At 44.7% G+C, this 19,122-nt stretch overlaps 1 protein-coding gene across 1 annotated transcript in view; it reads left to right on the top strand.

The window, feature by feature from the left end:
- The window catches only part of LOC139410190 (inactive N-acetylated-alpha-linked acidic dipeptidase-like protein 2), a 288,454-nt gene that overhangs the window by 86,339 nt on the left and 182,993 nt on the right, over positions 1-19,122 (top strand). The window contains exon 2 of the mRNA XM_071155649.1: positions 13,077-13,578. Coding sequence (XP_071011750.1) covers positions 13,077-13,578 — 502 coding nt within the window. The remainder of the gene's footprint in view (positions 1-13,076; positions 13,579-19,122) is intronic.

Below are 19,122 nucleotides of genomic sequence, written 5' to 3' on the forward strand. Positions count from 1 at the left end.
CCAAAACAAGCCATACAGATACCCGCCATGTTGTGGAGTAAACAGAAGTCAGAAATAGCATTATAAATATTCACTTACCTTTGATGATCTTCATCAGAATGCACTCCCAGGAATCCCAGTTCCAAAATAAATGTTTGTCTTGTTCGATAAAGTCCATAATTTATGTCCAAATACCTTCCTTTTTGTTTGCGCGTTTAGTTCACAAATCCAAATTCACACGGTGCAGGGACTTAGTTCAGACGACAGTTCCATTACAGTTCGTAGAAACATGTCAAACGATGCATAGAATCAATCTTTAGGATGTTTTTATCATAAATCCTCAATAATATTCCAATCGGACAATTCCTTTGTCTTTAGAAAGGGAAAGGAACGCAGCTAACTCTTACGGTCGTGCGCCTGACTGAGCTCGTGGCATTCTGCCAGACACCTGACTCAAACAGCTCTTATTCGCTCTCCCTTCACAGTAGAAGCCTGAAAGAAGGTTCTAAAGACTTTTGACATCTAGTGGAAGCCTTAGGAAGTGCAATCGGACCACATTTTACACTGTATATTGGATAGGCAAAGACTTGAAAACCTACAAACCTCAGATTTCCCACTTCCTGGTTGGATTTTTTCTCAGGTTTTTGCCTGCCTGCCATATGAGTTATTTTATACTCACAGACATCATTCAAACTGTTTTAGAAACCTCAGAGTGTTTTCCATTCAAATCCACTAATAATATGCATATCTTAGCTTCTCGGCCTGACTAGCAGGCAGCTTACTCTGAGCACCTTATTCATCCAAGCTACTCAATACTGCCATAAGAAGCTAACGTTCTGGGAACCTGGTTTGTACGAAAGGGTGAAAACAAAACGGGTGAAAAACATGTCCCGCCCCCTCAAGCCAATGTCTCCACGTCTTCAAGGCCTTGACTACAGTCAACAGCTCCCGGTCCCCCACGTCATAGTTTTGCTCCACCAGGCTGAGCTTCTTCGAGAAGAAGGCACAGCGGCGGAGCTTCGGTGGCGTACCCGAGCACTGAGAGAGCACCGCTCCTATCCCAGCCTCAGACGCGTTCACCTCCACAATGAACGCCAAAGAGGGATCCGGATGTGCTAGCACGGGCGCCAAGGTAAATAGAGCCCTTAGTTGCCCAAAAGCTCTGTCTGCCTCAACTGACCACTGCAGACGTACATGACCCCCCTTCAGCAGTAAGGTAATGGGAGCAGCCACCTGACAAAAACCCCGGATAAATCTCCGCTAGTAATTGGCAAACCCTTAAAAAACCCTGCACCTCCTTTACCGTGGTGGGAGTCGGCCAATTACGCACGGCTGAAATGCCTTCACTCTCCATCTCCACCCCTGATGTGGAAATGCGGTACACTAGGAAGGAGACGGCCTGCTGAAAGAACAGGCATTTCTCAGCCTTGACGTACAGGTCATGCTCCAACAGTCGTCCAAGTACCTTGCGCACCACGGACACATGCTCGGTGCGTGTAGCGGAGTATATGTCATCGATTTACACCACTATACCCTGCCCGTGCAGGTCCCTGAAAATCTCATCTACAAAGGATTGGAAGACTGATGGAGCATTCATCAACCCATACGGCATAACGAGGTAATCAGAATGCCCTGAGGTGGTACTAAACGCCATCTTCCACTTGTCTCCCTCCCGGATACGCACCAGGTGGTATGCGCTCCTGAGATCCAGTTTTGTGAAGAAGCGCGCCCCATGCATTGACTCAATTGCCATGGCGATATTAGGTAGCGGGTAACTGTACCTCACCGTGATTTGATTAAGACCTCGATAATCAATGCCTGGGCGCAAACCTCCATCCTTCTTCTTCACAAAAAAGAAACTCAAGGAGACGGGTGAAGTGGATGACCGAATGTACCCCTGACGCAGGGAACCGGAGACATATGTCTCCATAACCACCTTCTCCGCATGCGACAGGGGATACACGTGACTCCTGGGAAGTGCAGCGTCTACCAGGAGATTTATCGCACAATCCCCCCGTCGATGGGGTGGTAATTGAGTCGCCTTCTTTTTTAACAGAAGGCGAGAGCCAAATCGCCATATTCGGGGGGGATGCGCACAATGGAGACCTGGTCTGGGCTTTCCACCGTAGTAGCACCAACGGAAACCCCTACACACCTCCCCAAGCACTGTTGTGACCACCCCGTGAGAGCCCTCTCTTGCCATGAAATAGTGGTGTTATGATGAGCTAACCAGAGAAGGCCCATTTCCACGGGAAATGCAAGAGAGTCAATGAGAAAGAGACTGATTCTCTCCTCGTGACTCCCCTGCGTCCCTATGGCCAGGGAGATAGTAGCTTCCCTGATTAGCCCAGACCCCAATGGTCGACTATCCCGAGAGTGAAATGGGAAAGGTCTAGCCAAAGGGATAATGGGGATCATTAGACTAAGAGTGAGCCCTCTGTCAATAAAATTCCCAGCTGATCCTGAATCGACGAGCGCCTTATGCTGGGAATGCGTGGGAAAATCAGGAAAACTAACAGGTACAAACAGTTGGACAACAGAGGACTCTGGATGAGAGTGGTACAGACTCACCTGGGGTGACGCCAGAGTGCCCTGCCTGCTGCCTCAACTCCCAGACCGGCAGTGTGTCCTCTGCGGCCACAGATGGTGCACGAACTGGAACCCCTCTGGTCTTCTTATGCACCACCCCTCCCAGCTTCATAGGTTCAGGAGAGTGAGTGCGAGGGGATGGAACCACCAGACCCTGATCTGAACGTCGGCGGGTAGCCAGCAGGTTGTCCAGCCGGATGGACAGGTCCACCAGCTGATCCAATGTGAGGGTGGTGTCTCTGCAGGCCAACTCCTAACGTACGTCCTTGCGCAGACTGCAACGGTAGTGGTCGATCAGGGCCCTGTCGTTCCATCCCGCGCCGGCAGCCAGGGTCCTAAACTCTAGGGCAAACTCCTGGGCGCTCCTCATCTCCTGCCTCAGCTGGAAGAGGCACTCACCCGCTGCTCACCCGCCGGAAATGGCGGGTAAACTCGGTGAAATCCTCCAACGCTACATCTCCTTCCCCCCACATGATGTTGGCCCACTCCAGAGCTCTCCCTGAGAGGCACAAGATAAGGGCGGACACCCTCTCCCTTTCCGAGGGAGCTGGGTAAATGGTGCCCAGGTATAGGTCCAGCTGTAACAGGAAACCCTGGCACCATGCCGCCGTCCCATCATACTCTCCGGGAAGGGTGAGACTTATCCCACTGGGACCGGTTGCAGAAGGAGTGAGTAGTAAGGTTCAGGTTGCATGGTTGAAAGTGCTGGTGGACCTCCCCGTCTCTCCCAACGGTCCAGGGTCTGGATAACTTGATCCATGATGGCGCCCAGATGGTGGATTACTTTTGCTTGCTCCTGGATGCGCTCCTCAACCCCTATACCAGGGCCACCTGTTCCTGCTGACTCCATGAGTGGTCGGCAATTCTGTAATGGGGTGCGTTATGGTGGCAGGGAAGTCAGGCGCAGGAGAACGAAACTCCGAAAACCAACATACAACATAAAGAAAGTGGGTAAAAACCCATCGCAACTCATAACATACAGTGCCTTGCGAAAGTATTCGGCCCCCTTGAACTTTGCGACCTTTTGCCACATTTCAGGCTTCAAACATAAAGATAGAAAACTGTATTTTTTTGTGAAGAATCAACAACAAGTGGGACACAATCATGAAGTGGAATGACATTGGATATTTCAAACTTTTTTAACAAATCAAAAACTGAAAAATTGGGCGTGCAAAATTATTCAGCCCCTTTACTTTCAGTGCAGCAAACTCTCTCCAGAAGTTCAGTGAGGATCTCTGAATGATCCAATGTTGACCTAAATGACTAATGATGATAAATACAATCCACCTGTGTGTAATCAAGTCTCCGTATAAATGCACCTGCACTGTGATAGTCTCAGAGGTCCGTTAAAAGCGCAGAGAGCATCATGAAGAACAAGGAACACACCAGGCAGGTCCGAGATACTGTTGTGAAGAAGTTTAAAGCCGGATTTGGATACAAAAATATTTCCCAAGCTTTAAACATCCCAAGGAAGCGATAATATTGAAATGGAAGGAGTATCAGACCACTGCAAATCTACCAAGACCTGGCCGTCCCTCGAACTTTCAGCTCATACAAGGAGAAGACTGATCAGAGATGCAGCCAAGAGGCCCATGATCACTCTGGATGAACTGCAGAGATCTACAGCTGAGGTGGGAGACTCTGTCCATAGGACAACAATCAGTCGTATATTGCACAAATCTGACCTTTATGGAAGAGTGGCAAGAAGAAAGCCATTTCTTTAAGATATCCATAAAAAGTGTTGTTTAAAGTTTGCCACAAGCCACCTGGGAGACACACCAAACATGTGGAAGAAGGTGCTCTGGTCAGATGAAACCAAAATTGAACTTTTTGGCAACAATGCAAACGTTATGTTTGGCGTAAAAGCAACACAGCTCATCACCCTGAACACACCATCCCCACTGTCAAACATGGTGGTGGCAGCATCATGGTTTGGGCCTGCTTTTCTTCAGCAGGGACAGGGAAGATAGTTAAAATTGATGGGAAGATGGATGGAGCCAAATACAGGACCATTCTGGAAGAAAACCTGATGGAGTCTGCAAAAGACCTGAGACTGGGACGGAGATTTGTCTTCCAACAAGACAATGATCCAAAACATAAAGCAAAATCTACAATGAAATGGTTCAAAAATAAACATATCCAGGTGTTAGAATGGCCAAGTCAAAGTCCAGACCTGAATCCAATCAAGAATCTGTGGAAAGAACTGAAAACTGCTGTTCACAAATGCTCTCCATCCAACCTCACTGAGCTCGAGCTGTTTTGCAAGGAGGAATGGGAAAAAATGTCAGTCTCTCGATGTGCAAAACTGATAGAGACATACCCCAAGCGACTTACAGCTGTAATCGCAGCAAAAGGTGGCGCTACAAAGTATTAACTTAAGGGGGCTGAATAATTTTGCACGCCCAATTTTTCAGTTTTTGATTTGTTAAAAAAGTTTGAAATATTCAATAAATGTCGTTCCACTTCATGCTTGTGTCCCACTTGTTGTTGATTCTTCACAAAAAAATACAGTTTTATATCTTTATGTTTGAAGCCTGAAATGTGGCAAAAGGTCGCAAAGTTCAAGGGAGCCGAATACTTTCTCAAGGCACTGTGCATGGCACCAATACATACAACGAACAATTCCCGACAAGGACATGGGGGAAAACATAGGGAAAATATACAACATGGAAATTAGGGAATTTAAACCAGGTGAGTGTGAAAACAAGACATAACAAATGGAACATTAAAAATGGATCGGCGATGGCTAGAAGACCGGTGACGTCGACCGCCAAACACCGAACAAGGAGAGGAACCGACTTCGGCAGAAGTCGTGACACATTGATGAGATTATTATTTTTTACATTTACAAAGCTATCCGTCTCTGTAAAAGCTGAAAAAACTAAAAAGGTATTGTACATAATAATTTTCTAGAATTACATCATAATGGAAGTATTCTATGTATGGATTCTACTAGGAACTACTACACTAGGCTCCGCAACAATTAGAAATACAATTAAATGCTTGAGCGTGGTGCACACACAATACCAATAATAATACCAGAATGTCCAACCTATGAGTTGATTTGAAGGTAAGACTTTCTTCTGATTTCAGAGCAGATAACAGGCTCAGATCTGAGGAAATGGATGTGGTGCATGTTATTGTTTTCTTGTCTAGCATTCTTAGACATGCCCCATCTACTGTACATTGAGATTTAATGCAGAGATCCATAAAGTATAATTATTTGGGCCACACCCTGGGGATGGAATATTTTATTCATGAGCACTATAAAAATAAAGGCTTGCTCTGGTGGCCCAGGCCAGTAACATATTCTGAGAGCTGGGCCAGATGCTGGTTCTAAATGAATAGTACTGTAGCAAAACAGCACAGCAGCCATGCTTCCTCTTATTCCTCCAGGCTGGCGCAGCGTTAGTTCCAGCCACTGTTGGCCCACAGTAGTTCTTGACCAAGCATATACTTACTACACTTACAATTGGCATTTGTGTCTGTCCATGAAATAGAGTTTGCTACTGTTTATTTGGCAACAGCATTTGCATTGTGTGTTGCTTATGTTGTGCAGCGAGTTGTAAGTATTCCATGGCAATAATTTGCTGAAGTTTTTCTCATCACCTTTCTCCAGTTTCTTTGCCCTTCTGTGAAATGTTCAACAGCTAAACTGATCGACAGCTGGCTTCATGTTTTGTAACTACGGCAACTGACAAGGTCATGTCAAATGAGATGATGGGTAGGCAGGACTGTGCTGGGAAATATTTACTCTCTCTTTTTTTGTCCTCTCTCTTCCTCCCACCCTCTTCCTCTCTCACCCACTCACACGCCCACGCACAATAACCTACTCCACACACGGACACAAACACACACACATTTCTCTTTTACTGTAATGAACAAAAATATAAATGCAGCATGCAACAATTTCTAGGATTTTACCTAATTACAGTTCATATAAAGAAATCAGTCAATTGAAATAAATTAGTTAGACCCTAATGTATGGATTTCACATGACTGGGAATAAAGGTATGCATATGTTGGTCACAGATACCTTTAATGAAAGGTTGGGATGAGTATCAGAAAACCAGTCAGTATCTGGTGTGACCACCATTTGCCTCATGCTGCACATACACATCTACTTCTCATAGACTTGATCAGGCAGTTGATTGTGGCCTGTAGAATACTGTTACACTCCTCTTCAATGGCAGTGTGAAGTCCCCAGCACAAGGTGCACCTGTGTAATGATCATGCTGTTAATCAGCTTCTTAATATGCTACAGCTGTCTGGTGGATGGATTATCTTGGCAAAGGAGAAATGCTCACTAACAGGAATGTAAACACATGTGTGTTCAATATTTGAGAGAAATAAGCTTTTTGTGCATATGGAACATTTATGGGATCTTTTATTTCAGCTCATGAAACATGGGACCAACACTTTACATGTTGCGTTTACATTTTTGTTCAGCATCTCATCAGTATTGAAACATATGGAAATTATATTAATAAATAATATAGTTACAGATACAGGCATTCAAGAAAGGTCTTGGGCTTTTCTTTCAATCTCTCTGTCAATGGCATCTAAGGGGTGAAAGTTAAAGAAGAGGGTTACCCTCAGCATCCCAATGTTATTCTCCCCTCTCCAACACTGATCCACAAACAGATTTGTATTCCATTGTGTGCCCTGAAGGTTAACCATGGAGTGCTATCAGGGCATTATAAGAACTATAGTTACTAAGGCTACTGCACATATACAATATATTCTGTATATACTTAGAGTTGTTCTTTTTTGTATAACTTGAACAGGAATAGATGAGTAGATCAACAGTTCATTTCAGTATTAATGCTAGAAAGTCCATGGTAAGGCCAGTGTGATGCCATTTGAATGTGTTGGCTGAAGACTAGCAGACACAGTTAGTTGTGATGTCTTCATGCCTGCCCTTGGCAATCAGGTGATCGATCACGTGTTGGTAGCTATTGTACATTCACCATATTATCAGTTGTCTCATTTGATTTCAGTCAAAATGACAAATCAAATCAACGTTTATTTGTCACGTGCACCGAATACAGCAGATGTAGACCTTACAGTGAAATGCCTACTTACAGGCCTTAACCAACAGTGTGATTTTTAAGTAAAAAATAGGTATTAGGTGAACAATATATAAGTAAAGAGATAAAAACAACAGTAAAAAGACAGTGAAAAACAGTAGCGAGGCAATGTACAGGCACCGGTTAGTCAGGCTAATTGAGGTAGGATGTACATGTAGGAATGCTTAAAGTGACTATGCATCAAATCAAATTAAACTTTGCTTGTCACATGCGCCGAATAAAACAAGTGTAGACTTTACCGTGAAACGCTTACTTACAAGCCCTTAACCCAACAGTGCAGTTCAAGAAGAAAAAAATATAGGCTAAAAGTAGGCTAAAATAAAAAGTAATATTAAAGTAACACAATCAGAATAACAATAATGAGGCTATATACAGGGGGCACATGTACCGAGTCAGTGTGCAGGGGTACAGGCTAGTTGAGGTAATCTGTACATGTAGGTGGGGCAAAGTGACGATGCATAGGCATCAAACAAACAGCGAGTAGCAGCAGTGGGGGGGGTGTCTATGTAAATTGTCCAGTGGCGATTTTTATGAATTGTTCAGCAGTCTAATGGCTTGGGGGTAGAAGCTGTTGAGGAGCCTTTTGGTCCTAGACTTGGCACTCCGGTACCCCTTTCCGTGCAGTAGCAGAGAAAACAGTCTATAACTTGGGTAACTGGAGTCTCTGACAATTTTATGGGCTTACCTCTGACACCGCCTATTATATAGGTCCTGAATGGCAGGAAGCTTGGCCCCAGTGATGTGCTGGGCCGTTCACACTACCCTCTGTAGCGCCTTACAGTCAGATTCCGAGCAGGCGGTGATGCAATGGCCAGGATGCTCTCGATGGTGCAGCTGTACCTGTTCGGCCCGCCTTTTCCTGTAGTCCACGATCAGCTCCTTTGTCTTGCTCACATTGAGGGAGAGGTTGTTGTCCTGGCACCACACTGCCAGGTCTCCTATCTCCTCCCTATAGGCCGTCTCATCGTTGTCGGTGATCAGGCCTACCACTGTTGTGTCGTCAGCAAACTTAATGATGGTGTTGGAGTCGTGTTTTGCCACACAGTCGTGGGTGAACAGGGAATCCAGGAGGGGACTAAGTACACATCCCTGAGGAGTCCAAGTGTTAAGGAGCAGTGTGGTGGACATGTTGTTGCCTACTCTTACCACCTGGGGGCAGCCCGTCAGGATGTCCAGGATCCAGTTGCAGAGGGAGGTGTTTAGTCCCAGAGTTCTTAGCTTAGTGATGAGCTTTGAGGGTACTATGGTTTTGAACACTGAGCTGTAGTCGATGAACAGCATTCTCACATAGGTGTTCCTTTTGTCCAGGTGAGAAAGGGCGGTGTGGATTGTGATTGAGACTGCATCATCTGTGGATCTGTTGGGGCTGTATGCAAATTGGAGTGGTTCTAGGGTGTCCGGGAGGAGGCTGTTGATGTGAACCATGACCAGCCTTTCAAAGCACTTCATGGCTACCGATGTGAGTGCCACGGGGCAGTAATAATTTAGGCAGGTTACCTTCCCTTCCTTGGGCACAGGGACTATGGTGGTCTGCTTGAAAAATGTAGGTATTACAGATTCGGTAAGGGAGAGGTTGAAAATGTCAGTGAAGACACTTGACAGTTGGATTACGCCCCAGTAATCCGTCTGGCCCAGCGGCTTTGTGAATGTTGACCTGTTTAAAGGTTTTGTTCACATCGGCTACCGAAAGCATCATCACACAGTCATCCAGAACAGCTGGTGCTTTCGTGCATGCTTCAGGGTTGTTTGCCTCGAAGCGAGCATAAAAGGCATTTAGCTCATCTGGTAGGCTCGCGTCACTGGGCAGCTCACATCTGGGTTTCCCTTTGTAGTCCGTAATAGTTTTCAAGCCCTGCCACACCCAACCAGCGTCAGAGCCGGTGCAGTAGGATTCAATCTTAATCCTCTATTGATGCTTTGCTTATTTGATGATTCATCTGAGGGCGTAGCAGCGTTTCTTATAAGCGTCCGGATTAGTCTCCCGCTCCTTGAAGCGGCTGCTCTAGCCTTTATCTTGATTCGGATGTTGCCTATAATCCATGGCTTCTGGTTGGGATATGTACATACAAGATCGAATCCCCGAGCTGACAAGGTAAAAACTGTCGTTCTGGCAGTTAACCCACTGTTCCTAGGCCGTCATTGAAAATAAGAATAGGTTCTTAACTGACTTGCCTAGTTAAATAAAGGTAAAATAAAATAAATAAAAATATACAGTCAATGTGGGGACGATGTCATCGATGCACTTATGCATATATGATAAACAGAGAGTAGCAGTAGTGTAAAAGAGGGGTTGGCGGGTGGTGGGTGGCGGGACACAATGCAGATAGTTCGGGTAGCCAATAAGCAGAGGCACCGGTTAGTCGGGCTAATTGAGGTAGTATGTACATGAATGTATAGTTAAAGTGACTATTCATAGATGATAAACAGAGAGTAGCAGCAGCGTAAAAGAAGGGTTGGGGGGACCATGCTAATAGTCCGGGTATCCATTTGATTACTTGTTCAGGAGTCTTATGGCTTGGGGGGTAAAATCTGTTGAGAAGCCTTTTGGTCCTAGACTTGGCACTCCGGTACTGCTTACCATGTGGTAGTAGAGAGAACATTCTATGACTGGGGTGGCTGGGGTTTTTGACAATTTTTAGGGCCTTCCTCTGACACCGCCAGTGATGTACTGGGCCGTACGTACTACCTACTGTAATGCCTTACGGTCGGAGGCCAAGCAGTTGTCGTACCAGGCAGTGATGCTCTCGATGTTGCAGCTGTAGAACCTTTTGAGGACCCATGCCAAATCTTTTTAGTTTCCTGAGGGGGAATCTGCTTTTTTGTGCCCTCTTAACAACTGTCTTGGTGTTTTTGGACCTTTCTAGTTTGTTGTTGATGTGGACACCAAGGAACGTGAAGCTCTCAACCTGCTCCACTACAGCCCCATCCTTTTCCTATAGTCCACAATCATCTCCTTTGTCTTGATTATGTTGAGGGATAGGTTGTTATCTCTTGGCAAATAGTGTGGTCTACAGTTTATCATAAGACACCCGCTAGCTGAATATTCATGTCATCATTCAGCCACGATTCCGTGAAACATAAGATATTATAGTTTCTGATGTCCCGTTGGTAGGATATTCGTGATTGTACCTTGTCTATTTTATTGTCCAATGATTGCACGTTGGCAAGTAATATTGGCGGTAACGGCAGCTTTCCCACTCGCCGTCTGCGGATCCTTACGAGGCACCCCACCCTGTGTCTATACCTGCATCTCTTTCTCTTGCCAATGACGGGGATGTTGGCCTTGTCGTGTGTCTGAAGAACATCCTGTGCGTCCTGCTTGTTGAAGAAAAAATCTTAGTCTAATCTGAGGTGAGTGATCGCTGTCCTGATATCCAGAAGCTCTTTTTTGCCCTAAGATACGGTGGCAGAAACATTATGTACAAAATAAGTTACAAATAACGCAAAAAAACCCCACATAATAGCATAATTGGTTAGGCGCCCGTAAAACCGCTGCCATTTCTTCCTGTGCAATTTTACAAAAATAACTGCAATTCATAGTTCATAGATCATACATACACACAAAAAAGGGTTCTAAACGGGTTATCCGGCTCTCCTCATAAGATAACCCTTTTTGGTTCCAGGGAGATCCCTTTTGGATTTTATGTAGAACCCTTTATGTAGAACCTGGAACCAAAAAGGGTTCTTAAATGGGTTATCCTATGGGGACAGCCAAAGAACCATTTTAGGTTCTAGATAGCACCTTTTTTTTCTAATAAGTGTGTATGAATAAAAGAAAGCAATAGCAACTTGATTTGCAGGTATTTAGCAGGTTGGTTATGTACTGTACGTCTCTTTACATTTTAACAAGAACCAGCAATACCAGGGCACCTAATAAAACGCGAAATAAAATACTCATGCTCAAGAACATGGCTTTATTTTTACTGATACTTAATAAAATGCTAAGCATGTATTTGATATACCTTACCATGTGAGGTGTCAGTCTGGCATCCTTCATGGAAAAGTCAAAGATAGTATTAGAATGGATGGCTTTGTCTGAGAGTTGAAAGGCATTAAATCGCTGGTGTTCCTGTGATTAAATGTCAGCTGTCACTCTGCATGGGAGAGCTGCTGTTTCCCCTCACCACCATATGTACAGTAGACTATGCCAGTCCACATGGGGTAAGGCTGGGTGGGGAGTGGCACTGGGTGTGTGTGTGTGTGTGTGTGTGTGTGTGTGTGTGTGTGTGTGTGTGTGTGTGTGTGTGTGTGTGTGTGTGTGTGTGTGTGTGTGTTTTTGTGTGTGTGTGCGTATGTGTGCGTGCGTGCGTGCGTGTGCATTCTGAACTATTGGTTGACAAGGGTCAATATTAAAATTAACTTTGTCCCTTGGCAGAGAGGGAATCTTTTATCTGACTCTGTGCAGAAATAATGGACGTTTAATGGCGCATTGAAGATTGATGTGGGGAAATTCTCAGGCCTATGTCTATGCTGCATTCGTACCATCAATCAATCAATCAAATGTATTTATAAAGTCCTTTTTAAATCCGCAGATGTCACAAAGTGCTTATATTGAAACCTAGCCTAAAACCCCAAACAGCCACGTGATGTCAGATCCAGGCATGTTCTTTTTAAGCAAGGAACAAGCTTTTCTTCCTCCTCTCCCTGAAACACCCACACAAAATTAAATGACCATTCTGACTGCAAAGTATACAATGTGAAAGGGACCATAATAAAATTATACATTTTTTCTTCTCTTTTCTTCAGAGAAACTGAAGAAAAGTGTTGTTCAGAGAGATCACTTAGTGTTCTCTTGCTGCTCAGGGTGGTGCAATATAACTTTCATAGCAACAGATTTCACTCTAATGTCTGTTTAAAGAAAGTCTTTAAAGCAATGTCTTTGAAAGAATAAGTGGCTTTGGTGTGCTTTTGAGTTTCGTGGCAGTTTGGATTTTTTGGTTATTATCGATTGGGCTGCTGTTTGGAGTTTGATAACAGTGTCAGTAAAAGGGACAGTTACATTTGATGGTATACTAAGACACTGGGCTCCGTTTTATGAATTTGATCCCACTCAGTCATCTCCCTTAATGATCTGCTTCAGCAGCTGTAGTGAACTTAGCGTGCTCTAATTGGGTTTCGTGGGAATGCTCTTTACTATTTAGTTAGGGCGCTGGAGTTCAACCCCTGGGCCACATAAATACATCACCTTTGAATTGTTATGGTGATGTAAGCCCAGGAAACAATGTGTGTGCCATGCGCGTCAGTGGTAATGCAGTGCATAGGTCCAACTGCACAGGCTCTCTCAGTGTAGGTCTGTATGATATACTGAAAGGTTAAGTTCATCAATTTGGTTGATTAGCTGTCAACCAACCCCTCATTCAGTGCTCTTATTAACCTGGGATAATAACAGAGACCTCTGTGTAATCTGTTTGTATCCAGGTCTTGAAGGCATGGCATACAGGAAGGTGCGTGCGGCCCACACAGGGTCTCTGGAGCGGGAGGAACTGCAGGCATCCGCCCTGGACCTGGAGTGGGACATGGAAAAGGAGCTACAGGACCCGGGACTAGGCCTGGACCGCTTCCAGCTGGAGTGTGTGGAGCATCGGACTGTGGGCAACTCCAACCGTGCTGATCCAGACCCAGACCTGGAGCCCATCCAGCCCTCTGTGTCCGTCTCGCCACACGGTAGGTTTGAGCGGCTGCAGGAGGACCCCAACTACATCTCCCACTTCACCAGGGCTCCACCCAAGGGCCAGCGGAGAAGCAGCTGCAGCCTGGTCAAGTACCTGCTAGCAGGTGTAGGGCTCTTTATCCTGGGGCTATTGATAGGCCACTACGCCCACAGCACGGACAAGCCCACCCCTGAACCCCCCACTGACACAGACCTCCTGGAGGAGCTGCTGAGGGACATCACAGCTGAGAAGATCCAGGCTCTGCACAGGTAGGTAGGCCTTTTCACACATACACCAATTACTCCGTAATTCTCTGTTTTGCCTCAATGCCTGTAGATCGTTTAGAGACAGAGTGTATAATATTACAGGTAATGCATCTTCTTAGTGTGGAGGCATTATGCGCAGCTGCAGAACAATAAGTAGCGAGCTGAGATGATTTGCATGAAAATTACATTCATTTGGAAGTGTTTCTCTGAGAAGGAGGCTCTCCCAGGTCATGCAAAGGTGATTTAGAGCACATTGTTTGCTGCTGATCTCTCAGCCAATAAACCTGCGGCCCCTTCTGAAAGCTTTTCTCTGTCTGAGTGAAAGTTAGACATTCTTAGGAAGCAGATGTGGGCTTTTCTGTAACAGTCTCTCAGGGACCTGCATCCTTCTAGCAAAGACAGTCTCCCAGCCAAACACTGTAGCACACTGTATCCCCACTAGTGACAAGAAGGCCTTGTTCACTCCATGCCCAGCTGTGTATAGCTGACAGGCGGGGACAGGGCCCAAGCAGGTAGTAATGTTAAATTAAATGCTGACAAACCTCTGGTGGCATGATATTGTTTTGGTGCCAAGGATCATGGAATACATGTATATTTGTGTGAGAAAGATAACTCAGTTTCAACTGAACTGAGACAATCTGACTCCCAAACAGGCTTTGCAGTTTAGTGTATTTATTATTTATTTAGTCACATTTATTTTTCAGGCGGCAGGGCCAACAGCAGAGCCCAGATTCTCTTGGAGAAAGACACAGTATTGTAACCTCAACTAACATTATGATCATGCATTCAGCCACCAACTCATAGTTCATACCTTGGATGAACTACCTGTTTGGGGGTGGGGGCTATATCAGCCCGCTAATATGGGACTAGTAAAGGCCCAGTGCACTACTTTTGTGAAGAAAAATAACACTTAAAAAATATTTAAAAATCAGGGGGTGCTTCAGCACATTCAGCACCCCTACTTCCTGCAGCTATGACACAGAGGGAATCCTGCAATCTCTCTCCCAAAGTGATGCTCTATGGGGAGAGGGGATATTGTGTTAGCTCAGAATGTTTAAAAAATAAAATAAAATAGTTACGTGAAATGGTTTTATCCTCAGTAATTCTCCCACATTAACTAACGGCATTCTGCCCTGCTTGGATGCCTCAGCTCTTTCCACTTTATTTGTGACCACTCGGATTTCTGCAGGAGGCTAGTAGACTACAATGAACTTTATTTAGTCAGTGTACTGTGTGCTTGGTGATTGACTATACATAAATAGAAGGGTGGGATTTAGTGTGCTATGATGAACAACGGTATGTAATAGTCTGATGTTTGGGCATTTTCTCCTGCCAAAAGGCCCATTGTTTTCCGCTGTATAGACTCTTATGCTGAGACGCTGATATTTCTTTGGCTCATTACTGTATGTGTTTGCTTCTTTTACCATTTACACTTCAAAGAAACGTGCAGGCGCATAAACAGTCTCGGTGAAATTGGATTAGCCGAAAATCCCTGGAAGAAGTACATTTCCCTCTGTTTGTGTCTCTCTAATGCTATTCTTTATCTCCCCGAGACACTCACTCACTAATTATGCCCTGTAATTGATACAGTCCAGCATGTTGGGAGCATTTCTCATCCTCACCAATTGAAATAAATAATCCCAAAGTCAGATTAAGGGTCATGTCTCCAGGCGGATAAGGAAGGGGGGTTTGTGTAGAAGAAAATAAAAACTGTTTGGACATACTGATTACTGTAACAGAGCTCTGGAAGACCTAAGAAGATACTGCTAGAGACCTTTGGTCTCCTGGTCAGTTCCATCTCCAAACAGAGAGGGGGACTACAAACTGTCTAGGTTTAGTGTCAAACATGGGTGGCAGCTTTTAAAACAGGCCAGAACACAGTACACATAGCCTGGCCAAATACTGTAGCTACCCACTGGGCACAGACGGTAATTCAGAGTTTATTCCACGCTGATTCAACGTAATTTCATTGGAATTATGTGAAAATAATGTTAATTCAACCAGTGTGTGCCCATCATGAAGAATGGCTTTCTACCACCGTTGGGCTCAGAAAGATATTGTGTGATGTGGTGTTATGTGTCATTGACCTAGATTGCCCCATAACATTGTCAGTTCTTTTTTTATTCCCCATGGAGACAGACCCATTTGAATGAAAAGATGAAGCCAGACTGTTTCTCTGTGCAAATGTAGTCTGTTTTGGTTTGGTGCCAAATTGAATTTATATAGACAATCTTACATTAATCATCAACTGGAGCCATATTAACCCGGCTGGTAGGGTGCCAATCATAAACTCAACAGGAGAAACGTGTGAGTAAGCGCAGCGTTTAAAAATGATGTTGATTCTCTAACAGGTGGAGCAGCCGCAAAACGTTATCTTGATTACAGCTAGAATATGACAAATAAATACAGTAAGAGTCTTATTGTACCACATATTTCTTATCTACCTTTAACACATTTGGGTTCGTAGTTATAAAAATATAGAACGATGCCCAGAAATGAGACTCACACCTCCATATACCTGTGCATGGGTGTTAGGATTTTTGTAGCTCTGACTAGAATAAATCTCTTTCCATCCCTCCATCCCTCCCTCTTAATGAATCTCTCTCCACTGAGGGGGCTGTGAATGGACTACACCACAAGGTAATCTGGGGCTTATATTATAACCTGGTGATAGGACTGGTAACATTCCTTTGGTAGAATACCTAGACTTAGTGAGGATATTATGCATTCTTTAACAGACATCTCATTATGATTGAAAGCTTTTGAATAAAAATAACAGAATATTGTTGTGGGAATATAGTGTCATATGGGAAATGCTTGAGGTGCATGGGAATTGAATAATGACCTAATTGGTTGTCAACATGAACCATTGCCAAGTCGGCATACAGCTATTATAGTGTGACACTTAAATCAATAAAAGTATGTTTGGTATACCGAATAATGTAGGATGTAAATACAAATCTTAAAGGATATTTAAAGAAATTGAATTATGTTATATATGGTCATATACAGTATAGTGTGCATAGTACGGTACTGTATTTCAGCATGCCCAATGTTTTATGTTTCACTTTTTTGTGCTGTAATAATTCTTAGTGTGCTTTAAGTATAAAGGCACAGGGCAAGACCCAGATGCGGACACAGGAGGCAGATGATTTGAGTCTCTGATATGTATTAGTCCAAGGGGCAGGCAAGAGATCATAAACAAGGTCAGAGTCCAGGAGGTACAGAGTGGCAGGCAGGCTCGAGGTCAGGGCAGGCAGTATGGTCAGGCAGGCGGGTTCAGAGTCAAGGCAGGCAAGGGACAAACCCAAGAGGACTACCAAAAGAGAGATAAGAAAAAGCAGGAACACGGAAAACCACACTGGCTGACATGACAAGACGAACTGGCAACAGACAAACAGGGAATACTGGAATAAATACCCAGGGACTAATGGGTGACACCTGGAGGTGGGTGGAGACAATCACAAAGACAGGTGAAACAGATCAGGGCGTGACAGTAAGGTATGAGCTGTGTCTGTTTATTGTGTATGTAAGAGAGAGAATGAGAGACTGTGTGTGCATGCCCGAATGCAGCTTCTGCTGAATCTGTACGACCACTGCTCACTCAAGGCTAAGACCCATTGTTAGGATACAAGTTGAGATCGATTGCTGTAGAATTAAATTGATATTCCCGGGGGGTGTGAAACATAATTAATAACGGTGCATTACAATGGCCATCAATAAGCAGGAGACTACTCTAGTCCCACTGTCACTCCCAGGACAACAGGACAGCACTTTCTTCTTCTTAAAGAGAAACTGCATTTGAGCAGACAGATAGATAATGGTATGTTTGAATGGCATTGTATTTTCTCCTGGCACAGCTCCTACTTCCTGGTGGAGCAGGATATAGAATAATGTCAAACAGCGTCCATTTGGTGAACATGGAACTTGCATAGCAGTCGTCTGATGGGTGAGGGAGGCAGTGGCATGATGAGACAGGACAGAGATTGGTCAAACTCTCTCCAGCGCAAGAGTGTAGAAATAATGAGGACTTGAAAAGTATTGTAAGCCAAATTGGCGCTCCCAATATTTCAACAAGCACCAGCAATTACCAACATCTCCCCCAACATTCAGGTCAATTCAGGTCGATTTTTAGAAGCAGTGAAATTTGTTTTTAAAAGAAGAACTTGAAAATCAACTTTGGGAAACAGATTGCTGCTATGGCAACTAGCAGGATGAGCCCTTGCATGCACGACTTTGGCTCAGTCCAACCAAACGTCCACGAGTGTGAAGCCCAGGGTGCTGGTTTGTGAAAAGCAATTAAACTAGGGAGCTCGTCTCTGTGGTGGAAGGGAGCAGTAGGCTACGGGTGTCAGGAGTCAGAACCACGGCCCATCAGCCATGCCGGATGGATCCACTGTGAGCCCATGACATTTAAAACAAACAGTGATTAAGCAGGAGATTACCAAAGTGACTCTGGCTGCTGAGGTCATTTTGATCATTAGATCGTTTTGGGTGACACCAAGGTAATGTCTCCCTCCTGCCTCCTGTACGCCACACTCCAACACTGCAGTCGTATTTCACTCTGCCTCCTCTGCCCTACTCCTGCAGCCCAGCCCTTCCTTGCATGACAGCACAATATTTAATAATCTACTGTACCTCAGAATTGGAACAGACAACATTACAGATGGCAATTACTTAACTAAATGTGCAACTTCAATTGGACCTTTAGTATATCGGCTAGACTTCACATAATTGTGCCAGCCATAGTCTCTGACTAGTAATACAATGATGTGAAGATGCGTCATGGGATAGAGGAGGTCATTAGATCTAAGTCTCCCGATGATCATCTTTGTGATCATAGTCAGACTTGATTGTCCATTGGAAGTCAAAGGTCACCATCACAGTTGTAATCCATCCCAGTGAGTGGAAGTTCAAAAGTTAATGAGTAATAATAATGAGGTGGGTGAACGGAGCCAAACGGTTGGGGATATGTTTTATTGAGATCTCACTCTTCAATATAAAAAGAGGTTCTTATAAATCAGGTCCCAATGCAGCTCAGGTATCACGATGACTGAGTGAATGACAGTTCTAGCTCTACACAGCTGTGTCGGGGTGACACTGCTGGGATGATTCTTACACATACAGTAGCAGACTTTGGATACATTTTTTATTCTTCTCCATTTTAGCTGCACCATTTACTGGTCGTATTTTTACAGTGCCAAGGCCGCCCATGCTATAGAATGACCATTCATGACTCACCGTAAACAATTGAAACCAAATTACAAAGTTCTGAATATTTTGGTGATGAATGCACTTATTCTAATTACAAACATCTAGATTTGAATATCTGTATTCACCCGCCTCCCGGGTGGTCTAGGGCACTGCTTCGCAGTGCTAGGTGTGCCACCAGAGACTCTGGTTTCGCGCCCAGGCTCTGTCGCAGCCGGCCGCGGCCGGGAGACCCATGGGGCGATGCACAATTGTCCTAGCGTCGTCCGGGTTAGGGAGGGTTTGGCCGGTGGGGATATCCTTGTCTCATTGCGCACCAGAGACTCCTGTGGCGGG

The sequence above is a fragment of the Oncorhynchus clarkii genome, chromosome 5, assembly GCF_045791955.1.
Source record: "Oncorhynchus clarkii lewisi isolate Uvic-CL-2024 chromosome 5, UVic_Ocla_1.0, whole genome shotgun sequence".
Taxonomy (NCBI): Eukaryota; Metazoa; Chordata; class Actinopteri; order Salmoniformes; family Salmonidae; genus Oncorhynchus; species Oncorhynchus clarkii.